Source organism: Emydura macquarii, unplaced genomic scaffold, assembly GCF_026122565.2.
Source record: "Emydura macquarii macquarii isolate MOO-44397 ecotype Brisbane River unplaced genomic scaffold, CSIRO-AGI_Emac_v2 contig_212, whole genome shotgun sequence".
Lineage (NCBI taxonomy): Eukaryota > Metazoa > Chordata > Testudines > Chelidae > Emydura > Emydura macquarii.
Window position 1 is genome coordinate 3312093 of NW_027130349.1, and position 23880 is coordinate 3335972.

General features: G+C 42.7%; 1 protein-coding gene across 1 annotated transcript; it reads right to left on the reverse strand.

Moving 5' to 3' along the window:
• Positions 1 to 1823: 1823 nt before the first annotated feature.
• On the reverse strand, positions 1824 to 13124 carry PSMA8 (proteasome 20S subunit alpha 8). The gene is made up of 7 exons (XM_067545788.1): positions 12280 to 13124; positions 8492 to 8618; positions 6266 to 6390; positions 5221 to 5343; positions 3779 to 3898; positions 3616 to 3678; positions 1824 to 2349 (listed from the first exon to the last, which is right to left on the reverse strand). The coding sequence occupies exons 1-7, from the start codon at positions 12379 to 12381 to the stop codon at positions 2260 to 2262; spliced, it is 750 nt and encodes a 249-aa protein (XP_067401889.1). The 5' UTR covers positions 12382 to 13124; the 3' UTR covers positions 1824 to 2259.
• Positions 13125 to 23880: the final 10756 nt, after the last annotated feature.

Genomic DNA, 23880 nt, shown 5'->3' on the forward strand with positions numbered 1-23880 from the left:
AATATAGTGCCCATCTTCAAGAAAGGGAGGAAAGAGGATCCAGGGAACTACAGACCAGTCAGCCTCACCTCAATCCCTGGAAAAATCATGGAGCAGGTCATCAAGGAATCCATTTTAAGGCACTTGGAAGAGAGGAAGGTGATCAGGAACAGTCAACATGGATTCACCCAGGGCAAGTCATACCTGACCAACCTGATTGCCTTCTATGAAGAGGTGACTGATTCTGTGGATGTGGGGAAAGCGGTGATATACCTTGACTTTAGCAAAGCTTTTGATACGGTCTCCCCCAGTATTCTTATCAGCAAGTTAAAGAGGTATAGGTTGGATGAATGGTCTATAAAATGAATAGAGAACTGGTTAGAGCATAGAGCTCAACGAGTAGTGATCAATGGCTCCATGTCTAGCTGGCAGCCGGTCACAAGCAGAGTGCCCCAGGGGTCGGTCCTGGGGCTGGTTTTGTTCAACATCTTCATTTATGATCTGGAGGATGGGGTAGACTGCACCCTCAGCAAGTTTGCAGATGACACTAAGCTAGAGGGAGCGGTAGATATCCTGGAAGATAGGGATAGGATACAGAGGGACTTAGACAAATTGGAGGATTGGGCCAAAAGAAATCTGAGGAGGTTCAATAAGGACAAGTGCAGAGTCCTGCACTTAGGACAGAAGAATCCCATGCACAGCTACAGACTGGGGACCAACGAGCTAGGCAGCAGTTCTGCAGAAAAGGACCTGGGGGTTACAGTGGATAAGAAGCTGGATATGAGTCAACATATTCCCTGGTTGCCTAGAAGGCTAATAGCATATTGGGCTGCGTTAGTAGGAGTATTGCCAGCAGCTCGAGGGAATTGATTATTCCCCTCTATTCGACATTGGCAAGGCCGCATTTGGAGTATCGTGTCCAGTTTTGGGCCCCCCATTACAAAAAGGATGTGGACAAGTTGGAGAGATTCCAGCGGAGGGCAATGAAAATGATTAGGGGGCTGGAGCACATGACTTATGAGGAGAGACTGAGGGAACTAGGTTTGTTTAGTCTGCAGAAGAGAAGAAAGAGGAGATTTGACAGCAGCCTTTAACTACTTGAAAGGGGGTTCCAGGGAGGATGGAGCTAGGCTGTTCTCAATGGTGGCGGATGATAGAACAAATTGCAGTGGGGGAGATCTAGGTTGGACATTAGGAAAAAGTTTTTCACTAGGAGGGTGGTGAAGCACTAGAATAGGTTACCAAGAGAGGTGGTGGAATCTCCATCTTTAGACGTTTTTAAGCTGCGGCTTGACAAAACCCTCGCTGGGATTATTTAGCTGAGGTTAGTCCTGCTTTGAGCAGGGGGTTGGACTAGATGACCACCTGAGGTCCCTTCCAACTCTATGATTCTATGGGCAACTGAAAAATTGCAGTGGTAGGGGAGATCCAATAAAAAATATTCCCGAGAAGAGGTGCACAGTTCTAAACATTTAACTGTGCAAATATATTCTCAGTGGAATACTAACATGATAGGCTTTGTATGCAATGTAGTTGTAGCTGTGTTGGTCCAAGGATATTAGACAGACAAGGTAGGTGAGGTAGTATCTTTTTATTGGAGCAACTTCTGTTGGTCCAATAAATGATAGGCTTCATCAGTTAAGATTTTGAAATCTTGAAGTTAAATATAATAAAAATGCATTAAGAAAAATACCATTCACTATCTTGTATAAATCCACTAATGGAAGGTATTTCTATCATTTAAGCAGTGGTGCAATTCAAAGTATTGTGCCATCTACAATACAGAGAGACTAGCAGTGCAATGTGCTTTGGAAAATGTAACAACATAGTAAATTAAACAGTCAAAACATAAATCAGAACTTTATTGAATTCTTAATTTGCATTGCATATATACCAGTAATAGTATGTAAACACAAACCGTAATCAAATTTGCAAAAAGTTACATATGAAAAAATAGAACACTTAGAAATCTTTAATAACTTGTACAGAGATGTGCCAAATAGTTTGGTGATGATTTGCTTATAGGAAGTTTACAAATGCCTTTTAATGCTGAATATATAAAAAATGAAGGAATGGTAAGGTGCAAATATCTGCACACTATAGTGAATACAAAGCATATTAGGACTAGCACATTTGTAATTCTGACAGGCTTCAGAAAACTAGAGTATTCAATAATGAAACAGACAAATTTATTCAGCAGCTGTAAATATTGTGGTCAACTAGTGTGTGTTAAAACTTTGGAAACATTTTAATAAACAGCCATCAACATTTATTTGGGATTTAAATACTTTTCTTCTTTTTCTTTTCAGATTCTTCTTTTTCCTTCTCTATTTCTGCAACTTGTGATTCAATATCCTTTGCACTAAAAATCTGAAATGGAACATAGGACAAAGAATTGCATAAAGTGTAACTAATACGCATCCATCTGCAATTTTATAATCCTTAGATTCAATTACATTTCTCAGCTCCTCAATGTACTTCTGAAGTGTTAAAGTTTCAAAAGGATACCCAGGGCCACTTTTATCCATTAACTACATGCCATACTCTTTCAAAGGGTTAGGCAGTGTCCTCATTTTCTCTGCATTCCCAGAAGCAAGTGTCCTGGGGAGCTCCTGCTGAGTTGATGCACTTTCACATCACCTTCACCTTTCCAGGCCTTCGTAGCAATAAACCTCTTCTAAAATGCTGTCTTTCCTATCACTCTATCTGTGATTAAATACATATGTAATTTTGGCTACACTTCTAGCCAGCAAGATTCAATTGACAATTCATGATTTGATTCACCCTCATCATACAGAATTCATGACAGCAGTGCATGGACATAAAGGTTTACTGAACTTGGTTCTACAGGATGTGGGTGTTACCGCAGGAAACGGTGATACATTGCTAAGGGTGTAATGATTAATGCAGTTTGTAGAAGATGCATTTATTCCAGAAGTACACAAACCATCATTTATCTTTATGAGTCAAAATCTTTTGACTTATCAAGAGTTTCTTCTAGATCTGGGCTTCTTTCGGATACAGCAGAAATAACTAAAAGTTACAATACCCCAAATAAATCCTGTCATTTGGGACTGAGCACTAAATATCACATTTTAATAAAGTTCCAGACAACTCAAACAGTTAAATTTGCTTAAAGAGATTATGTACACTTATCTATTATGGGGGTAATGTATGAAGAAGAATGGAGTTGTTTATTCCAAAAGAAGGGAAATACTCTATGGAAATCCTATTTTTTAATTTTCATGTCTAGAGTCTGTCTTTTCCACTCTAACAGGAACATCCCCTATAATCAAATTTTGCTATCAGTCTCACTGTGTAAACTATGTAGTAATTTCTCCCACAAACAATACAGAAAAGTATGTTTTCATATTCTTTCCCAGAGCTTTTTCCTTGCACTAAATGTTCCCAACACAGCTTCTTATCATATATTATAAATTATAAGCAGTTACTATATAGCTCATAGTATCATCAATCTACAGAGACACAACAGAAGTTACATCACATTGTTTTACCAGATGTTAGGGACATTTTATATATCCAGGTGAAATGCACAAGTGTAAACTAGAATAATTTTTGTCATAAGATTCTGTATAGAAAGTATCTTTTTATTCGTATGTAATCAATAACTCATACCTGCAGTGGTTGGTTTCTCCTTATTATTGCAAGTTCAATGTTTTTTCCACCAGACTGCACAACCTAGTGTACAAGAAGAACATCATTACAAGTACGTTACAAAACGAGGAAAAACAAGCTTTTCTGAAAGCGTTTATTGTATGCATTGTACTGGATTACATACTTCTAGCAAAGCTTTTATTGCTAATTTGATAGCTTCCGAGTCAGTCGCTATAGCTTCTTCTGTGTAATTCTTCTCCAAAAATTCACGCACCGTTTTAGCATTGCGACCAATTACATTTGCCTGTAGAAGACACACAGTTATGTATCTCACCACAATGTAAACTAATCTTACCTAATCAAACCCATATAGGTCTGCACACATTTTGTGCATGATACTGATTTGGCAAATCCCCCACTATCACTATGTAACATGCAATTTGGGTTTTGCGATATTTGCCAGCAAAGACTTTATTTCACTATTTCACAGCAACATTTTCAAGATTTCTAAACCTTTACGTTTTTAAGAAGGGAAGAAAAAACAACATAATAAACCTCGTTAATTTGAAGCTCTCTGAAAATATAATTAGTGGTCCTAGGTCTTCTAACACCTGATGACATGAAAGTATTAGAATAGTGGTTCTCAAGCTTTTTCATACCAGAAGCCCTTTTTCCATAAATAGATCACTCTCCAACTTTCCTGCTGTAACAGCATGGTCTTCCCCTTTAAGGACCTGGGGCCAACAGTCCTGTGCAATTATCAGACCCAGCTGGGAAGGGGCTCAGGTGATACCTATAAATGGAACTAGAATGCTCAAAGAGTAGTAACAAGCTGTTTTTGAGCAAAAGGAAGACAAACAAAATTTTAGACAAAAAATATTTTTAGTTACAGTAGTTTGACCTGTAACTCAAAGTTTGACCCACTGTCTTCAAACTTCTCTTATGTTTTCGTTTGCTTTCAGAGTAAATATGGTCATTTTCAGGCCATGTCCCCATTTTTCCCTGGGAGAGAGGGAGCCTGAAATAGGAATCTGGTTCAACATTCACTCTGGAGAGTTTCTCTCTTCATTATCAGACACACCATACACCCATTAACCATGCAATATGTTTGCCGTTGTATATATTTTAAATTTATTTTCTTAGTTTTGCTATGGATTAACTACTTCTTTAATTATAAGGCTGAGGGTACATCTACATAGCAATTCAACACCCGCAGCTAGCTCAGATCATCTGACTCAGGCACGCAGGCCTCGGGCTCTGAGGCTGTAAAACTGCTGTGCAGATGTTTGGGCTCGGCTCTGGGACCCTGTGACGGGTGAGAGGCCCAGAGCCCCAGCCCAAGCCCAAATATCTACATTGCAATATTTAGCCCCACAGCTCAAATGAGCAGACCCAAATGAGCTGTGGCTGGGCCGCGGTTCTTTTATTCCCATGTAAACATGCCCTAAGTTATGCTCAAACAACTGTAACTAGCGTGCTGAAAGCATGGAACAGATTCTTTGGTTCTGTGGCTCCAAAGTATAAAATATAACATCAGATTTCATTGGGATACACTGCCTATGCAAATATTTGCACTAAGATATATACAATTTTGCAGTACAGTTTATGAATTAAGTTGGAACTTACCTTCCAGGAATGATATGTACCAGATGGGTCTGTCTGATACAGTCTGGGACTACCATCATCATCAAAGCCCACAATCAAGGCAGAAATACCAAAAGGTCTACGTCCATTGCTCTGTGTGTAGCGCTATGAACAATATGTACAGTTTTAACATTTTTAACTTAATGGAATGTTATCAGCCTAACACATATGAAACAGCCTAAAACTGAAAAGGCTCTTGTAGCAATTTAACCTTTAACTGATTATTACTGACGTTCCATTGGGAGAATGCAATTCCTAAAATTTTGTGATTAAATTCTGCCCTGTGTTATATTTGTACAACCCTAGTGAAGTTGCACAGGAGTAACTGAAGGCAGAATTTGGCTTCTAGTGAGACACAAAGTACACTATAAAATGTTCTCAACTAGGTCTAAACAAATTATAGGAATTTAAAAAAGAAACAGATTGCTTTTAAATATTTTTACATATGAAGCTATTGCAAATAGGGTGCTGGGTACTGTTATTAGCAGATTTCAACAGACATCTCCCCATAAACTTATGATTGATTAAACTACTCCTAGCTGTTCTGCTAATATTAAGAAAGGCACTTTGAGAGTAAGGATCTGCATCTATAAGTGTTACCTTAAATTCAGCCCTTCACACTAGCTAGTATTGATCTGAAAAAAAGCTGTTTTTTTTTAAATTATCTTAGTTTTTTGTTATACCATAATATATTTTCATTTCCAAATAAGCTAGGAAAGGCATGAAAAGGACTACGGAACATGAGAATAAAGCAGGAGTGATATTTGCAGGTGATCTTCAAAAAACAGAAAAGCTAATAATGGAAACTATTTCCTTGTGGAAAATACTGATATTACTTCTTCCAAACACTATTTACATTCTTAAAAGACCTGTAATAGAAAATTTAACCAGGATCCCCTTTTTTACTGGTAATCTGACACCTGGTTTCTATTTCTATTGCTGTGAAAGAGAAGCAGCTTGTTTGCTTTTAAATAGTGTTATCCAAAGGCCTTTATAGAAAACTAACAACACTTAGTAAGATACTTACCTGCTTTAAAGTTGCTATGTAGCGAGTTATATATTCTACTGTGACTGGATCCTCAACCGTAAGTTTATGGCTTTGACACTCCACACGGGCTCTGTTAATTATTATTCTAGCATCAGCAGTCAGACCTACATAATTATAATGATCAAATATGTCACAACAACGCATATATATTTTTTTTATCAAACAATAAATATATAATTTAAGAAGAAATGTACTACTGAAGCAAAGTTTTTTTGTTTAGTTTCAAAAACAATTCGCTCAAAAACTGATATTAACAGAGACAGAAAGTATCCACTCCAAATAGGATGCAAAAATTACATTAATTATTTTAAGATTAAGAAACAGAGATTTACTGAGCACCTGCATTAGCAACAAAAACAAATCACTGCACCTTCAAGGGGTTATCAACAACTTGAAATTTAGTCCATTTAAAAAATGAGTTAAAAAGTAGTTTCTGGTATTACATCTGTTGTGAGCCTCTTGCGAAGTTTTGTGTTTTTACAAACACATTTTTCCCCTCCCTCTTTGCTTTGTGAAAGTCATTTTCCTCTGTGTGAGTCTGACTACAGAAGGGAAATCAATCACCCACAAAGTGTAACAAAGTATGGTCAATTGCACAAAAGAAAAACAGAGAAGGAAAGAAAAAAAGGATGAAAAATATTGTTCTCTACTTTGCTTAGTTTTAATAAACTTCCATATTGCCTGTAACAGTAGTAAGTGAGACATTTTGAGATAGAAGCTTGATTTAAATAGACAGTGTCCCTTTAATTATCATGGTCAAGTGACAACCAAAGCTTATTTGTTACACCTTCTTCTAACATAAAATACACCCTTATATCCTCTTCAGAAAGTCTCTCCACTCTCATCTCTCAGACTTCAATCCTGCAAACATAGTCAATAAGGCTATTTGTGTGCTTAATATTAAATACATGCACAAGTGTTTGCAGGATCTAATTATATTACATTCCTTTTTTCCTCATACAAGAAACGGTGCAGCAAGGTGGGCACTAAAGAGCTGTTGAAGCTAAAGGACATCTTAGGATTCTCCTGCTGATCCTTCCATAAAAACCTCAGCAGTTTTATTCATTTATCACTTTTTATAAAAATAAGGGTTAGGGTGTGTAAATGACTAATTATGCTCTGTGTGTGTGCATGTCTGTCTGTGTACGCATGTATGTGCATGTGTTTTGAACAATGAAGCATGGGGCATGGGTCAGTTGCTGGTGGATTCTCTGTACATGGAAATCTTTAAACCATTATTTGAGGATTTCATTAACTCAGTCATAGGTTAGGGGTCTATTACAGGAGTGGGTGGGTGAAGTTCTGTGGCCTGCATTGTGCAGGAGGTCAGACTCACTAGATGATCATATTGGTCCCTTCTGACCTTAAAGTCTATGAGTCTATAGAGTACCCCTAACTGATGCTTTCCTTTTCCTTCCATTTTGCAGATAGAAGTTCCACTCCCGTTCAAGCAGACTCATGCATAATCAGAAGAGACAGGCCCAGCAAGAGCAGGCTGTAGAATAAACAAGGGAAGGGAGAGCTGAAAGGAGCACCACGGCAGCCTAAAAAGAGGGGATTCAGGGTTTTTTTATGGCCCATCTCTTCTCTTTTCACACCTACTCCTTCCCACTCCACACTAGTTGCTTGTCCCATGCATAAGAGGATATTTTTCCCCAGGCCCTCAGAAAGGGATTCCAGGGGCAGATACAGTGAAGAAGAATAGGTGTGCTTTTCCAGTCCCATAATGTCTGTCCTATCTTTGTGGGAGTCTTTCCAATATTACCCAAGTTTCTTTTGCTGTGGATAGGGTCACAGGTACCATGTTCTCTTCTCCCTTGGTCTGCTTAAGGCTATTTCCACCACTCTACAGGCAGCCTCTGCTGCCCCAACTGACCCCATCACTGCTAATGATATACATATTTACCTGAGCAAGAAAGAAAAAAAAGAAAAATTTATCAAAAGCCCCTAAATATTCAGAATTTTCTAAAAGACCAAACACCAGCCACTGAAAAAACCATCATTTGGTAGTGATTTTTGATCATTACATTTAAACCTGTGATGTAAAAGCGAAAGCCTTCATATCCTCATACCAGTTTGCTGAACTATACTGATCATCTGAGTAATTTTTTTTTCTTAAATCCAGGCACAGGTCTTGAAAGGCCTCTTGCACAACATATATCTGCAATAAGATGCTCCACAGAGCAACAACTCTATAACCAATACCTGCAAAAGCCATGCAGACATGATCATCAAGTGCACAAATCTTTCTCACAGTTCTTTCTTCCTGAAGTTTGGCAACAGACTTTTTCTCTACCCCCAATACAACTATGTCCAGCCCTCGAATTCCAACCTGTTAAATCATAATAAAAAAATAATTAAACTTTATAAATAGAAAATTTTTCATCATTAACAATATAATTAAGATATTATGGTACTTAGGATAAGAATGACCATTTGCATTTAAAGCCTCAAGATATGAGAATGAAATTATGCATATGCCTAATTCTTTGCAGAATAAGGACCCAACACTGTTACATTCTCCACAGTGATGGTACTCAACAAGTACTAAACAGTAATATTTGACCTCTGTTAGAAAGGAAGATGGTAAAGTGTGCATGATGCCATACTGAGAAGCTATGGATATCTTATTTATTATTTGTATTGCAGTAATGCCTAAGAATCCCAGTCGCAGACCAACAGCCCACTGGAGTAGATGGGTGTACAATCACAGAACAAAAAAGACAATTCCTGCCCAAAGAATTTACAATCTAAGCTATAAGACAAGTTACAATAGGTGAATACAGACAGACAGAGGAGCAGAAGGAAACAATGAGACAATACTGGTCAGCATGAAAGCCTGTGGTATTAATACGCCAGCTGCCTAACTGTTATCAAGATTTTTTGTAGGCATCATGGCAAAAGAGAGTTCTAAGGAGGGGTTTTATAGAGGATAATGATGTACTTTGTGGATGTTTATGGTAAGCTCCAACCATGCGTAAGGGGCAGAATGGGAGAGATGAGCAACAAAGGCTGGCATTGTTGTCATAGCAGAGACAAAAGTCAACATCTCAATAGTGTATGAGAGCTTTGTTTCTATCTTTCTTTTATTATTGTATTACTTGGTATTTTCTCCCTACCCTTATCAGAACTTATTTCCTGTATGACTGAATCACTGAGCAAAAAAAAAGAAAGAAAACTTCTGATTAGCACCTTGTCAGACTTCAAAGTGCTCTGAAAGAGAAAATGAATTGGAGATTGCTCAGCATTCCCTACTCTAACAGAGTTTGAGAGCTGCTAGGTCCCAAGAGAGAGTCAGAAAGCTCACAGACATCCCCTCCTCCAAGACAGAGCTGCCAAAAAACAGTACCACTACCCTGGCAGGGGAGGACAAACAAACAGAAGAAATACTCTCTCCTTTCTTTTTTTCAGAGGCAGTGGGGTGGGGAATGGCAAGCAGAAATCATGGAACTGCCTCACTCACACAGGCACCCAAGACAGAAAGGTACCTCAGACTGCAAAGTGCCCCAAACTTCATGTCCCTTACATATACAACTTTCTCATGACAAATACTCCAATATCATCCCCTACCACCATCACGTTCCTAAAATTAAACCTTTACTGAAGCCTAAGTAATGACGAGCTTCTCCTGACATTTTCTGTCACCCATATACATAAATATAGCTCAACTTCACGTGAGGTCAGAGGTCACAACAACAAATGTAGGAAGCATTACCGAATACAAAGATATAAGCTGGAGTTTTAGAATGTTTAGGAAAGATACATTCACTGGTCTCATACCTCCACTGCATCTTAAAAATACCCACTGTAAAAATCCTATCCTTTAAAAAAAAAACAAACCCAGTATGTCCATGAATTCTATTTGTTTAGAGCTATTGCAGCTTCCCAAGACATTTTAATTAGTCCTGGAGAGTTTTCTATAGATGATTTCTTATAACATTTCCATTTTCTCCCCATTATACCTTTTATTCTTGCTTTTAAAGTGCTAGTCCTGCAAACTGTTCTATGCAAGCAGACACCTGCAACCATGTCAGTGAGGTCTACTTGTGCCCAACTTCTTGCAGGATTAAGAACTTTGTGTGTGTGCATGCTCGTGTAATTTGTCTTTTAGAGCTTGACTTCTCTGTGACCTTCCTGCATGACCACATCGAGCCCTATAAGTGTTTAAACAGTTTCTTCTAGGCAGTCATGAACTAGGCAAGGAGTCACCTATTCTGTGCGTGGGAAACCTGAATCAATATTTTCCTGTCATTACCTAAGACTGGATCTCCTGTATGTCTATATGCTCTATGTGGACAACACAGATCAAGCTAGAGGATGGTGTGCTAATAATACCAGCAAACCCTGCAAGCCACACCTCTCCATATTACAGACAACCCAGCTGTCTGCTCTGTTTTATGCATATTTGGGATGACATTTGGGCTCCTGCCAGATTGCTCACATGGGCCCCACAGCTAGACAGTTTGGGCATCTCCTAATTTACTACACCTGTAGGAGGCACTTTCCTTCCTTTTTTAGTGGGGATCTGTGCTGTGAAGTTACTAACCCCTACTAAAAGGCTCTTCCTTTCTGCAGCAAACCAATCAGGGCTGGTATCTTGAGCTGCTCTGGGAACAATCTGAAGGAGAGAGGCCTTTGCTGTTTTTTTAAATGGCACAAGGCTCATGAGGGTAAACGCCACCTTGCAACACACATAACAACATTCTCCATCCCAAGCATGGATGGTAAGACTCAACACCTCATGCCAGGAGGGAGCTTCCAAGCTCCATTCTCCTCATGGCTTAAGACAGTCTCTAGGTACATACGTGGGGCAGGAAGTCACCCCCATCAATGTGCTATTTCTGGGGGAATTCTGTGCTACTGCGCACATGCAGAATTCATGTCCCTCAGAGATTTTATTTTTCTCCGCAGAAAATACATTCTGCTGGAGAAGCGCTGCAGTACCTTTCGCCCACTAAGGAATGTTGTGGCAGCAGAACAGAGGGCAGCCGGCTCACTCACTGGTCCTATCAGTCAGCAGTCGATAGGGAGGAGAAGAGACTGCATTTCTCAAAGCGCCCTGCCCGCTGAGCCAGGTCAAGAGGTATGGGGAAGAACAAACAAAGCAGGCCACATGGGGTTGCTGGGGGTCACATACACTGTGGCTTAGAAGGGTTAGTGGCGGGGACAGACTGGGATGAGGGCCGAATGGGAGTGGAGGTGCACGGACACATGGGAGCGGAGGGGGTGGTTGAGTGGGAGTGCAGGGACACATGGGGGTGGGAGTGGCTGAGTGGGGGTGAAGGGACACATGGGCACAGGCAGATGTGCCTGACCGAATGGGAGAGGCTAGTGGTCAGCCAGCGTCTGCATGGGGGAGGCTCCCTAACAATCCCTCTGCCCCTCACCCCAATACCTGTTCCATACTTCTCCCATCCACACCCAACAACCCTCCAGGTGCACGCCCAGGCTCCTTCCTAGCAATTACTTCCTTCTTCCTCAGCTGCTCCCTTACCCCCAACTCCCCCAAGCCTTTGCATTGCTTCCGAGGGGTGCAAGAAATACGGTTGGTTCTCCATTGTAGTGTCAGTGGATTAATACGCAAGGGTCTGCACTAAGATGCCCGCTAAGGACTCTGTTTGTCAAAAGACATCTCCTGACTCGGGTTTGTTGCCCGTACTGTGACAGACAGATGTGCTGGCCGGTATTTTGGAATCAATTACCGAAGTAATTGAAACTGGCCCGATTCCGTGGTTCGTTTCACGAATCAAATATGCCCAAGTTTGCAGAATGTATTAGGCGCACAACTGGCCCGGGAGTGACCGTGTGTCCCCCCGATGGGCGCACACCACCACAACCACAACTCTTCCCCGGACAGCGAGTCTCTATCGCAGCCCCACCCCGCAGGGGAAGCTCCCCTACCGCATCCCCCGGCGACGGGGCGCCTCCTTTCCTTCCCCACCCTCCCCTCGCTCCGGGGGCGGCTGCGGCGGGGCGGGTCGGGTCGCACTCACGGCGGTGGAGCCCTTCTTCACGGCCTCCTGGGCGTACTCCACTTGGAAGAGGTGCCCGTCCGGGGAGAAGACGGTGATGGCGCGGTCATAGCGGGCGGCCATGCTCCTCCTGCGCGGCGCGATGTGGGGACGCCCCCAGCGGCCACTGAGTCTGGCTCCGGCTCCGGCTCCGTGCACCTGCCTGGCGCCGGCCTGACCACGGCCGGGTTCGGGCCCACAGACCCCACCCCGCCTGCTGCTGCCCCGGAGCCGGCCAGCAGGGAGCGCCGAGCACGCAGGCGGCTGGGCCAGAGGTTGTGCCAGAGCCTGAGCCCGGCCCTTTGACTTCAGTGGGGGGGCAGGGCAGGGCAGGGCAGGGCACAGGCCCTGGGTCTTGGGAGAGTAAAGGAGCCTCTCCCCCCTCTAAGCACTCTGCTCTGCTCTGCTCTGCTCGCCCACGGGCAGGGATAGCTAAGCCCCCCGTCATTCGGGGTTGCACTGACCAGTAAACACCAGAAGTCAGGGGCACTTGATTACCAGTGGAGGGGTGTAGGCATAGCACAGAAGCTGCGGAGGCGGTAGAGGCTGCAGGGGTGTTGGAGGAGCGGGGCTGGCCCCAGGCGAGCAGAGAGACCAGGAATGGTTTTGATGGGTCGCCCCAGGAAGAGCTCTGGCTACCCTCAAGGCCTGCTGAAGTTGGGCCGATGAAAGCTCTCACGGTGCCCACCTTCATGCCTCATTACAGTCTTGTGGATTTTTTTAGACTCTAGAGCCTCCGCCCCTCCCCCCCATTAAAAAGTTTGTCAACTCCCCGTTAGTTGGATGCTTTCTATTGGAGTTAAGAAATATATCCAGGTTGCCCTAGCACAAAGTTCCCATCTGTAGCTTTCCCATATGCACAGGTACCATATGCAAACAAACAGCTCCACTCACCACTCCCCAAATGGCACTACCCATCTTCCAGCTGAAACCACAGGGCCAGACTAGGTTTCTGATACAGTAAATGTGAAAAATCAAGAGACTTTTTTTTGCCAGGGGGAGGGGGGAGGTGTTATAGTTGCCTATATAAGGCAAAGCCCCTAATATCAGGACAGTCCTGATATTATCAGGATATCTGGTCACCCTCATGCCCACAGGGAGCCCTGTTGTTCTAGTTGTAGGACTGAGGCCAATATTTGCATTTTGTATTGACACTCGGATATTGTTACTTGAAAATCTGCAAAAAAGGGCACTGGACTGGGACTTAGGAGACCTTGGTTCAATTCCTTGCTCTGCCACTGGCCTGCTTGGTGACTTAGGGCAAGTCACTTCACTTCTCCGTGCCTTAGTTTCCCCGCCTGTGAAATGGAAGTAATTTAATACTGACCTACCTTGTTAAGTACATTGATCTCTAAAGATGAAAAGTACTACATAAGAGCTATCTGTTATTATTATTTTAAAGGAGACATTGCTTGAAATGAAAAAATATTTAAAGAAATACAACTTCTTTTTGTGTATTACCTTTTAGAAAGCCCACCATTTCATCTGCCTGCCTGTTGGAAGTATTTTGTGCAGTTAGGCTAGAAACTTGGGACAGAGAAAGGAAAAGAGAATTCTGTAAATATTCTAGCTATTTATACAAACTTTGGCCCTGATCCTGCAAACACTTATGCATGAGCTTAACTTCACTATCATTGGAAATAGGACTACTGCTAGTAGTACAGTTAAGCACGGGCATAAGTGTTTGCATGATCAGAACCTTTGACTTCAGTCCTTCAATTAATCCTGTGCTCTCATGGAGTCTCATTGACTTAAATGACTTCATCCTCACCTCATCACTTGCTGGATTGGGCCAAATGTGAGGGGTGTCAGAGGCAAAGTCAAGGACGAGGGCCACAGCACTGATTTGATGGGATATGATTATGTTACATAAGTCTCTTTTGGTTCATTTTTAAAGATTGTTACATGTTAATATATTGTACTTCTAGATCCAGGTTGAGAGTGAACCTATGGCTATTGTGCATAGGGAGGGCTGAGAAGGAAAGAACCCATTACAATCCTTCATAAAATCCCCTATTTTCAGTCAATTACAACTAATGATAACATTTTATACACTAATTGTGCAATTTGATCCATCTGTGCAGATCAGATTGCACGTTCAGGTTCATAATAATACTGAATTTTTAAAAAAAATAAGTAAATAATGAAAATGGGAAATAAAGTGATCTACAGACTTCCAAAGTGGCAAATAATAAATGTACATACAGCATTTCAGGATTTTAGTTACAGAGCAGAATTTTCCAAGCTGCCTTCAAGTACAGTAATACTCAAAGCATATTTACAGAATTATGAGTATGTTGTTTCTTTTCTTTTCTGTGCTTTCTTGTCACTGAGGTACTATATAAGACAAATGGCACCACTGACTCTGCAATCTATTTTTGGTCAAACATTGTTACGTATTCCCTGCTTTTATGTTTCATTGTACCATTTATTATTAGTCGCTTATTATCAAATGAACTAGTTTTCTAGAAGATCTTCTCCTAAAAATAACATACAGTGTCTCCGAGATTGTACTGTATAAAGAAATTAAGTTCCATAATCAAAGACCACAATGGGAAAATGTCCATAATACTATACAGCTCTGATTATCCTTCTGAGATTAAAAAAAAGTAATATAAAGAGAATATAAATAAATTAATTGGATTGAAGAGTAGAAATCCAAAAGGTCAAACAAATAGGATAGAGTTAATCCATGAAAGCAGCACACATTGGGCTGGGAGGCAAGAACATCCAGGAAAAGGAGAGGAGAGAGATATGCCATGGTGGCACAGACAGTGGGAACTCACGCTCTATCAAATTAACAGCACTACCATTTATAGAGCTCAGGGGTGTGGGAACAACCATTGCCCCCTCAGATAAGGGGGTTGGAAATGTCACTGAAGCTGCTTCACGCTGTGATTCTTGGTGTGCTTTGATGCCTCAAAGGTAGGCCTCATATATTGCCTTTCTGTCATTTGGTACCTCTAGTGTTTGAATTTGGTATGCTAAGGTGTTATGAGTTATGGGGCATCTCAGATCATGCCTCAGAATGCATAACACAATAACATGCTAAATTCAAAGACAGGGAAACAACAGATGGAAGATAGAAGCAGCTTGGGTGCCCACCTGGCCCCATGTTTCTCCGGTGGTCATGACCCATCCTTAATATGCATCTCTGGATCCAAGTTCTGTTGGATCTGAACTTTCTGCCAGTAAGAACTCAGACTCATAGATCAATGGGATTTGTGTTTAATCGCCCGGTTAATGAATGGGTTTTGGGGTCTCCAAGTCCTGAGGCTTCTTGGTAGATTTCCCTGTAAGCTAGTACAAACCTGCATAAAAAATTTGAGATTTCTTAATTTTTCCCAGTATTCATAAGATCGTTAGATGGGCTGTGCTCCCTTTCTGAATCTTGATTTGTATGTTGGTGATAATCAGCTTCACTGGGAGTTGCAGATGCTCTGCACCTTTCAGGATCAGGCCCTCTGACAGAAAACTTATATCTGGTATCATTCTGACTCCATATTGCTGATCAAGAATGAGTGTTGGCGAGGCAGGAATCACGTCCTCTGGCAACTGAAAGTTTGTTCCTCTCTCCTTAATGGTGATGATTCTTCAGAAGGACAATGATGGCTCATAAAGGGGAAAGGGTGCCTGGAGCCATCTCTGCAGAAAAGACTTACTCTCTCTCCGTGACAGCGCTATTGTTTTTCAAAGGAGGAAGCAAGTCACCAAGACTTTGCTACAGCAGTACTTGGTAGCAGATGCCATCCCACGTGTACCTTTTCTGATCTGCTGTATTGACATACAAAAGTGAAGAAGTCACTGCACTGTAATACTTTGCCTATGTGTCCTGAAATAAAATGTTAACCTTTAGGAATTTTTATAGAACTTTCAGCTCTGAGGGGACTTAGATTAGAGAGTGTAATATTATTTTTTTATTTATAGCATACATTCCTACTAGCAGGAGATTCCCTTTTGAAGAATAAAAGCAAGTCTCTGAAAGATTTTCTCACAGCTGTAGCACTGCTTGTTCCCATTAGTGCTGACTGCTGAACATGACACGTTTTTCTTTATCTAAGTATTTATATTTGCAAACTAACATGTCAGATAGTAGAATCAAAATTTAGCATCACGATGGCTTTCTCTGGTTTTGTTATTGTCCCTCTGGACGATGGCACAGACATCAATATCTTTGTAATGTGCAATATTGTTTGGGTAGTTCATTTTATATCAGGACATAGAGGCTTATATTTCAAGTGTTACTCTTTGTTAATATTCCACACAATGGCCAATGCAAGGCATAAATGTCAAAATTGAAAGAACCAGGCAAGAAGTAACTAGTCAATAAATAGAACAAGTTCAAAACAACTTACCTCTCTTGATATAATTTATTTTATTAAGTAGAAAGCACCATAAGAGTCAAACCACATCACAGTTGAAGGCAGTTTTCTCCAGTCAATATGTAATGCTCAGTAACACGGTAGCTGGCCCCTTAAATGAATTTGGGCCCACCGCTCCTGTTCCAGTCCAAGTACTCCCTGGTTTGGTGGAATAAAGAGGATGAGGCTGCCCTTAGGAATTATAAATGAGAGCAGTAAGGCTGAACAGAGAGAGCAGAACCTAGAGTCGAGGGAGCAAGCCGGGGGTTTTTAGAGAAGTAGAGAGCACTCAGCAGAAGAGTAGAGCTGGGCTGAGAGCTGCAGGAAGAGAATATCCCTGAAGGAGGGAGCACTGAGAGGTTCTCTAGTTGAGCAGCAGAGCTAGATCACGCTGGTGAAGGCAGGCGGGGGAGGAGGGGAGGGTCTCCTACAAACTTCTCCAGGCCTGACAGCCATGGCCAGAGAGGACTGAGAGTTGCAGAGGGGGTATGTCTGAGCTGAAGCGGAGAGAGCTGAAGACTGGGGAGTGATGTAGGGGTGAGCCTGCCCATGTCTTTGGGTCCCTAAAACCAAATGTCAGAATGTACAAGGATGGAGAATTGCCTCAGCTAGAGGGCTTGGGGTGAAGCATAGTGAGAGATACCAGAGAGTCTAAAAAGAGACCCTGGAGTTATATTTGACGTGTTGATGGACTGTGGAGACTTGAAAGTCTGAATGTAGTACCTGGACTGTGCTGGAGAATTCTGAATTATGGTTGTGGGACTCCTGTTATTGTGTATGTGCACAAGGCTTTTTTTATGAAGAACCCTGTGGGCTATTTATACTTGCAAAGTTTGAATAGAACTACTGGGGCCTCCGGAAGAGGTAAAACAGACTTGGGCGTACCTGGGTAGCAACCTGTCCTACAACGCACTCTACAGTATTTAACAGATGAAAGTTTTTAATTAAAGAAACAGAACTTGATTCATATTCAAAATTCAACTGTTCAAGTAGGCAAAATTCAAAATGCAGGTCCTATAAGAACAGCCAAGTCAGCCCAATGATCCATCTAGCTCAGTATCCGGTCTTCTGACAGTGGCCAATGGCAGGTGCTTCAGAGGGAATGAACAGAATAGGGCATTTATCAAGTGATCCATCTCCTGTTATCCACTCCCAGTCAGAAGCAAAGGACCCCAAAGTATGGGGATGCATCCCTGATCCTCTTCATTAATAGCTATTGATGGACCTATCCTCCATGAATTTATCTAATTCTTTTTTGAATCCAGTTATAATTCTGGCCTTCACAACATTCCCTGGCAATGAGTTCCACAGGTGGACTGTGCATTGTGTGAAGAAATACTTCCTTTTGTTTGTCTTAAACCTGCTGCCTTTTAAGTTCACTGGGTGACCCCGGCTCTTGTGTTATGTGAACACGATATAACAGTTCCTTATTTACTTTCTCCACACCATTCATGATTTTAAAACCATCTATACTATCTTACAACTGGATTATCTAGCATGTACTTATGGACCTCTGAGGAACCCCAGTGAGGTCACTGTGCCAGCAGATCAGAGCCTAACTTGGTTAGAGAAGACTGGGGAGGCACTAAAACCAGATAGGATCTTTCTGTCTTTTTATTTTTCTTTCACTGCTACCAAACTCTGCTGCTTAATTTCTATCATTCCCTTGGAATTGGCTGCTGTTGTTCCCTGATTATATTGTTTGTTTTAAAATCTTTCTTTTATCAGGATGAGAAAATAGTCTCACCTGAAGAGGGCCTCAAACACAACCTCTTTCTCTATTAGAAAGAGCTAAATGACCCTAGTTATCAAAACAAAATCTAGAAAACAAACTCCTATTTACTTATTTCCTGCCCATCCAATTCTGTCCAAGTAGGCATAAGCAGGTGGAGCACCATGAAATTCTTTGTCTAACTCTTATTGTCTGTCTGGTAACCTTAAAAATAAAAGGTTTTCCAATGACCAAGCAGCTTTATGTCTGCCTGATCATAAAAAGGAATTTACCCTGATGCCTCTTCTGGTCTGGGTAAACTCTTGGAATAGAGCTAATACAGAGGGAAGGAGAAAGTGCTGCACAGTAGATTGCAGTCCTTTCTCAGGAGAATCCTTGGCAGACAGTACTGTTGTTTGGAGACCAGACTCATGGCCAGGATCAGCATAGATTATAAGTTTGTTCTTCCAAAAGTAAAATGAATCAAATACAATGCAATGAAGTATTTGGGTCGAATCGTGAAGGGGCTAACCATCCCTGAACTGCCACTGACTTCATATCAGTAAGTAACTTTCTATTTGTTAGCCTTGAGACAGGCTTCCAGAGAACAACCTTTCTCCCTCCTGGCTGGAGGAAGAGGAGTGAAAGATAGGGGGGAAAGTACCTTATAATAAGTGGTCCATTTCCTTCACCACAAATATATAAAACCTCAAAATCCTCTTCACAGTAAAGGGAGTAAACTCTCAAAAATGGAGTCGGAACAGGGGTGGAAGAAAGAGATCGATAAAATGTTTGATTGCTGTTTGAAACTCTTGGTGGTGATCTAGACTTATGCATCAAAATTACAATTAAATAATGTTAAGGTTGTAACTAATTCACAAAAGCAAAGAAATGCACAATTAAGGAGAAAATGTACCATATGTCCTTCAATACCAAGGCATATTGCAGTGCATTAAGAAAGACATAAAGGAGACACCCTGTTGTTGTTATGTGTTCTGAGACATGTGGTACACTTCCACTGTAGCTATTTCATTGCCTGTATGAGCTTGTGCCATTATTTAAGTGTAGTTTGAGGATGATATTTCCCTCCTGTTTAAAATATGGGACTAGTGTCTTCCAGAAACTTACAGTTGGATCAGATGCAATTGCTGTTAATGAATGTGAAAACCCTTCAGCAACCTTGCCATTAACCCTGTGAATGTAAAACTATCCTAAAGATGGGGTAGATAGCTTTATGGTAAACCTGTGACAGCATTGGGGGACAAAGGGTAGGTTGCATGATCTCTTAGTCATGGACATCTCTGCAACATTTGATAATGTTGACAGCCAGACATTGTTTCCCCCCTATTCGAGATGTAACAAGCATGAAGGGGAATGCACTGAAATGGTTCCAATCCTTTATTTTGGATCAGGCTCAGAGGGTTGTGATGAGCAACTACTTGCTTCTCAGGTTTTTATTTGATGGAGCCTTGGGGGATTCCTCCCCCCCCGCACCGTATTCATAATTTATATCAAAGCATGGGAAGATATGAGGTGACAGCATAGGTTCAAAGCAACCAATATGTGGATGGTATCTAGTTCTGCAATTCAGCATCGAACACTGTTGCAGGATGACCGGCCTTTTTAAAAGAAGCAGGTCCAGCTCCCTTGTGCTAGAACAAGTGCTCCTAGTTTGGCCAATTAAGAGGGCAGGGCAGCACCTGGGGCTATAAAGAGTCAGCAGTCAATAAGGAAGAGGGAACAAAAGCAGTAGGAAGTGCTGTGGTCTAAGTGAAGCAAGATAAGGCAGAGGGAACCTCCTGAAGAAAAAGTCCCTCCAGGCAGAAAGCCCTGGAAGGTTGTGCTCAGTTAAAAGAGCACAAAAGAATCCTATAGTGGGCCCTGAAGCAGGTTATGGGTGTGGGTAGAAGAAAGCACTTTGGAGACTTGTCTGTTACATCCATCAATGGCCTCGGTCCTTCAATTGTCAAGATAGCCTGCTGACCTCGGAGCCTCCTGGATTCCTTACTATTTCTTAAGGCCTAAATAGCATTTACTGCTTAAAAAAAAAACAAAAAAACAAGCTGTCTCTATAGCTGGCCATGTGACTACACTCTCTTCTCTCAGAATCTGATTTGGTCATAGTGCTCTATGCACTCGTGACCATTAGAGTTTTTCATGATATCTTAGAATGGAATATCTAAACCCGGGGGTACTCAAGTGGCTCTTTAATGTGTCTTTTGCAGCACATAACATTAAAACACTATGGGATTTGATTTGGTTAATAACAGTAAAAGCATCCTGATTAGTTAATTATTAACCAATCATAGTTGATAAAATACTTGGTCAGTCATTTTGCTGTGAGAATAAAATATATAAAAAAAATATTTCCCTGTTATACTGTTTTGCTATAATATTATATATTCATATTTAATGAAACAATGAATTCACTCTACTGTGGCTCTTTTGGGTGATGTTGATTGCTAATTTGGTTCCTGAACCACTGAGGTCTGCGTACCACTGCTCTAAACCTAAAGTCAATCTAGGCATTGAGTTGTCTTGGCAATTATCCCATAAGTGTAGAGCTCATGCCCAGAATACAGCAGAATGACTATCAATCTCCCTCTTTTGACATTTTGTTCTGAAGCTGGTGAGATTTTTTTCTGATTTTTGCTTTCCCACAATAATAATAATACTCTGGGAGAGGGGAAAGGAAACTAAAGAGATACCATGGTGCTGAGTGACACACAAAAACCTAAACAGATGTGTAATGAAGCAGCTGGCTCATTAATAGGCACTATTCTCCCTCCTTAGAATGCCCTGGAATGAAAGGATTGGGCCAAAGGTTTTCTGGAAAGGGCAGCAAGCCAGATCAGCATCAAGTCTGTAGAAGGTACTGTATAACCTGAAGAGAGAATCCCTTTCTGGTGGGAGCAAAGAAAATCAGGTCCAGGGAGAGATATGGAGGGGTGCCATGGGAATGTGAAAGACTGATGCCTCTAAGCTGCTAGGAACTGGCTGTGGAGGAAAAAAAACAGTAAAAGGGCCTGATGGGTAGTTACAGTTAAATTCTGGGAGAATGGAAGCTAGGAAGAGCAATCAGCTTGTGGTGAAGAAAGAGGCCAGCCTAGAGTAGGACTGAGAAGGAGAGAGTAGGTTGGTAGGGAGGCACGTGGTGGCCAGCTTGCTACTGTTAACCAGTGTGGCTTGAGGAGAGTAATCTAAGCCATAGTTTCTCCACCTGTGGTATGTGTACCCCGCAGGGGTATGCGAGACACAGGCAGGGGGTATGTGGCGAAAAACCCAGTGAAGGGAAGGCGGGCGGCAGCTGCTGACTTCTGGTGAAGTCTGGCGGCAGCCGCCCACTTCCCGCCTGGTCCCAGTTCCCAGCTGGGAGGCAAACAGCAGCCACCAGCTTCCTGCCCGGTCCCACCTCCTAGCTGGGAGGTAGATGGCAGCCACCCCAGTCCTAAGTAGCTGAGCAGCAGCCACTGGCTTCTTGGGATGCCAGGCGGCAGTCATTGGTGTGGGGGGCAGCCGCCGGCTTTTTGGGAAACTGGGCGGCAGCTGCCCATGTCCCGCCTGGTCCTAGCTCCCAGATGGGAGCCCGGCAGCAGCCTCCTGTGCCTTGTGAGCTGGGCTCGCAGCTGGGTGGCTGCCACCTGTGCCCCGGCTCTAAGATGAGAGACAGCCTCCCACGCCCTGGCTTGAAGATGCGCAGCAGCTGCCTGCAGCCTGCCCACATTCCCGGGTCCTAGCCTGCACGGAAGTCTCCTCCACCCCAGCTTGGAGCAGGTGGCAGTTGCCCACCTCTCGGGCTGGGAGCCAGGCGGCAGCCACCTGCAATTTGCTCAGGTGGCAGCTCCCTTCCTCAGCTCAAAGTCCGGTGCCCAGAAAGCCAGGCGGAGAGCCCATGGCTTGCCCAGTCCTGGAGCCAGGCTCTACCCACAAGTTTACTTGTCAATTTCACTGCTCTAGCTGAGCAATGAAATTGACAACTATGACAGCCCCAGATTTTACCAGTATACAAATCTTAAGAGGGGACCACACTCTCCCCTCCCCCCCCCCAGGGATGGCCATGGGGAGCACTGCTATCCACTCTGGTGTTCCACTAGTGCCTGCTCATACCTCACAAGATCCCACCTGTGTGAGGAGAATACCACATGACCCCGCTATCAGGCCATCCTGATTGGCTGGTGTTGACAATTCCTCCTATATGGAGGAAGGAGGGGAGAAACAGCAGGGGCTTTTGTGATCTGCTACAGCTACAGGCAGCATTGCAGAACTCTCCTGCTTTATGAGTCGTCCAGCAGTAAAGGGAAAAAGATTGTATTTCTCAGCTTGGAAAATTGAGTGTTGGGGTACTTATTTAAATTTTCAGAAGTTAGTGGGTGCTTGCTACTTAAAAGGTTGAGAAACACTGATCTAAGCAGTGAGCCAGGGACCTGAGCCAGAAACCGAGAGCAATACATAATGTGTGGGAACAGACTTATACTTATTGGTGTGGTATTATGTATTCTGTCACCCACACAAGCAGAAATCACCACTCAAAAGACACTGACCAAACCACAACAAGGAAACAAGGTAAAGAGCCCCCTAAACAACCACCATAACAATAGTAAAGGAAGGAACTGGCCTATGAGAACAATCTATCAGATTGCATCTCCTCCAAACAGCACTGGACTTAAACATCTTTTAAACTTGTAGGTTGGAAATTCTCTGCTTTCCTTTGCAACTAGCATTTTATACTTGTACCTACAATATTTGCATCCTTTCTTTCCTGCTAATCTAGTAAAGAATTATCTCTTATTTTATAGATTTGTATATGTTTTTGGGAACCCTTTCAAGGCATCACACAGGCATCATTGCAGAATCAGGCCCTAAGAGTTAATTAGCAGTTCTGTTTCTGCAACTCGTTAAACTAACAGTTTTAGCGGGATTTGGCCCTGCTTCATTTTATAAGTAAAGCAGCAGCGGGTGGTAGCGCACTTGGATTTGCTGGCTAAACCAGTACGTACAGAAACTAAACCACGCTGTTTTATTTGAAGCGGTCCGAAGCCTTCAGAGATTTGGCAACGTAATCCAATTCTCTAGAGGGCTGCGTTTCGTTGCTCGGTTTCGGCAACGCTAAATTATGGGTAAATCGGTTGCAAAATGAAGCCATGCGTCCTGCCCGCACAAGTTAAAGGGCTGCTGCTGCCACCGCCTCCCTCCGCGCCCAGCATCTGCGTAGACTGTGCTGTCTGCCTTTAAAGCCAGCCCGATTCTTTACGGCAGACTTGATTCTGCACCAGTGGAGTCGATGGAGCTTTGGGGCGGGGAGGAGGCGCGCGCCTGAAAGGCAGCATCACGCGCCTCCAAGACAGCCCCGGCTCTGTCTCCTGCGGCCCTAGCGCCGTCGTTCTCGCTCTGCCACTCGGAGGAGCATAATGAGTGGGCGCAACCAAGGCCGGAGGGCAGGGAGGGGGAATTAGGTTTTCCCCTGTAACGTGAGAGCACCTCAGGCTTCCCCTCCTCCCGGCCGTACCACTC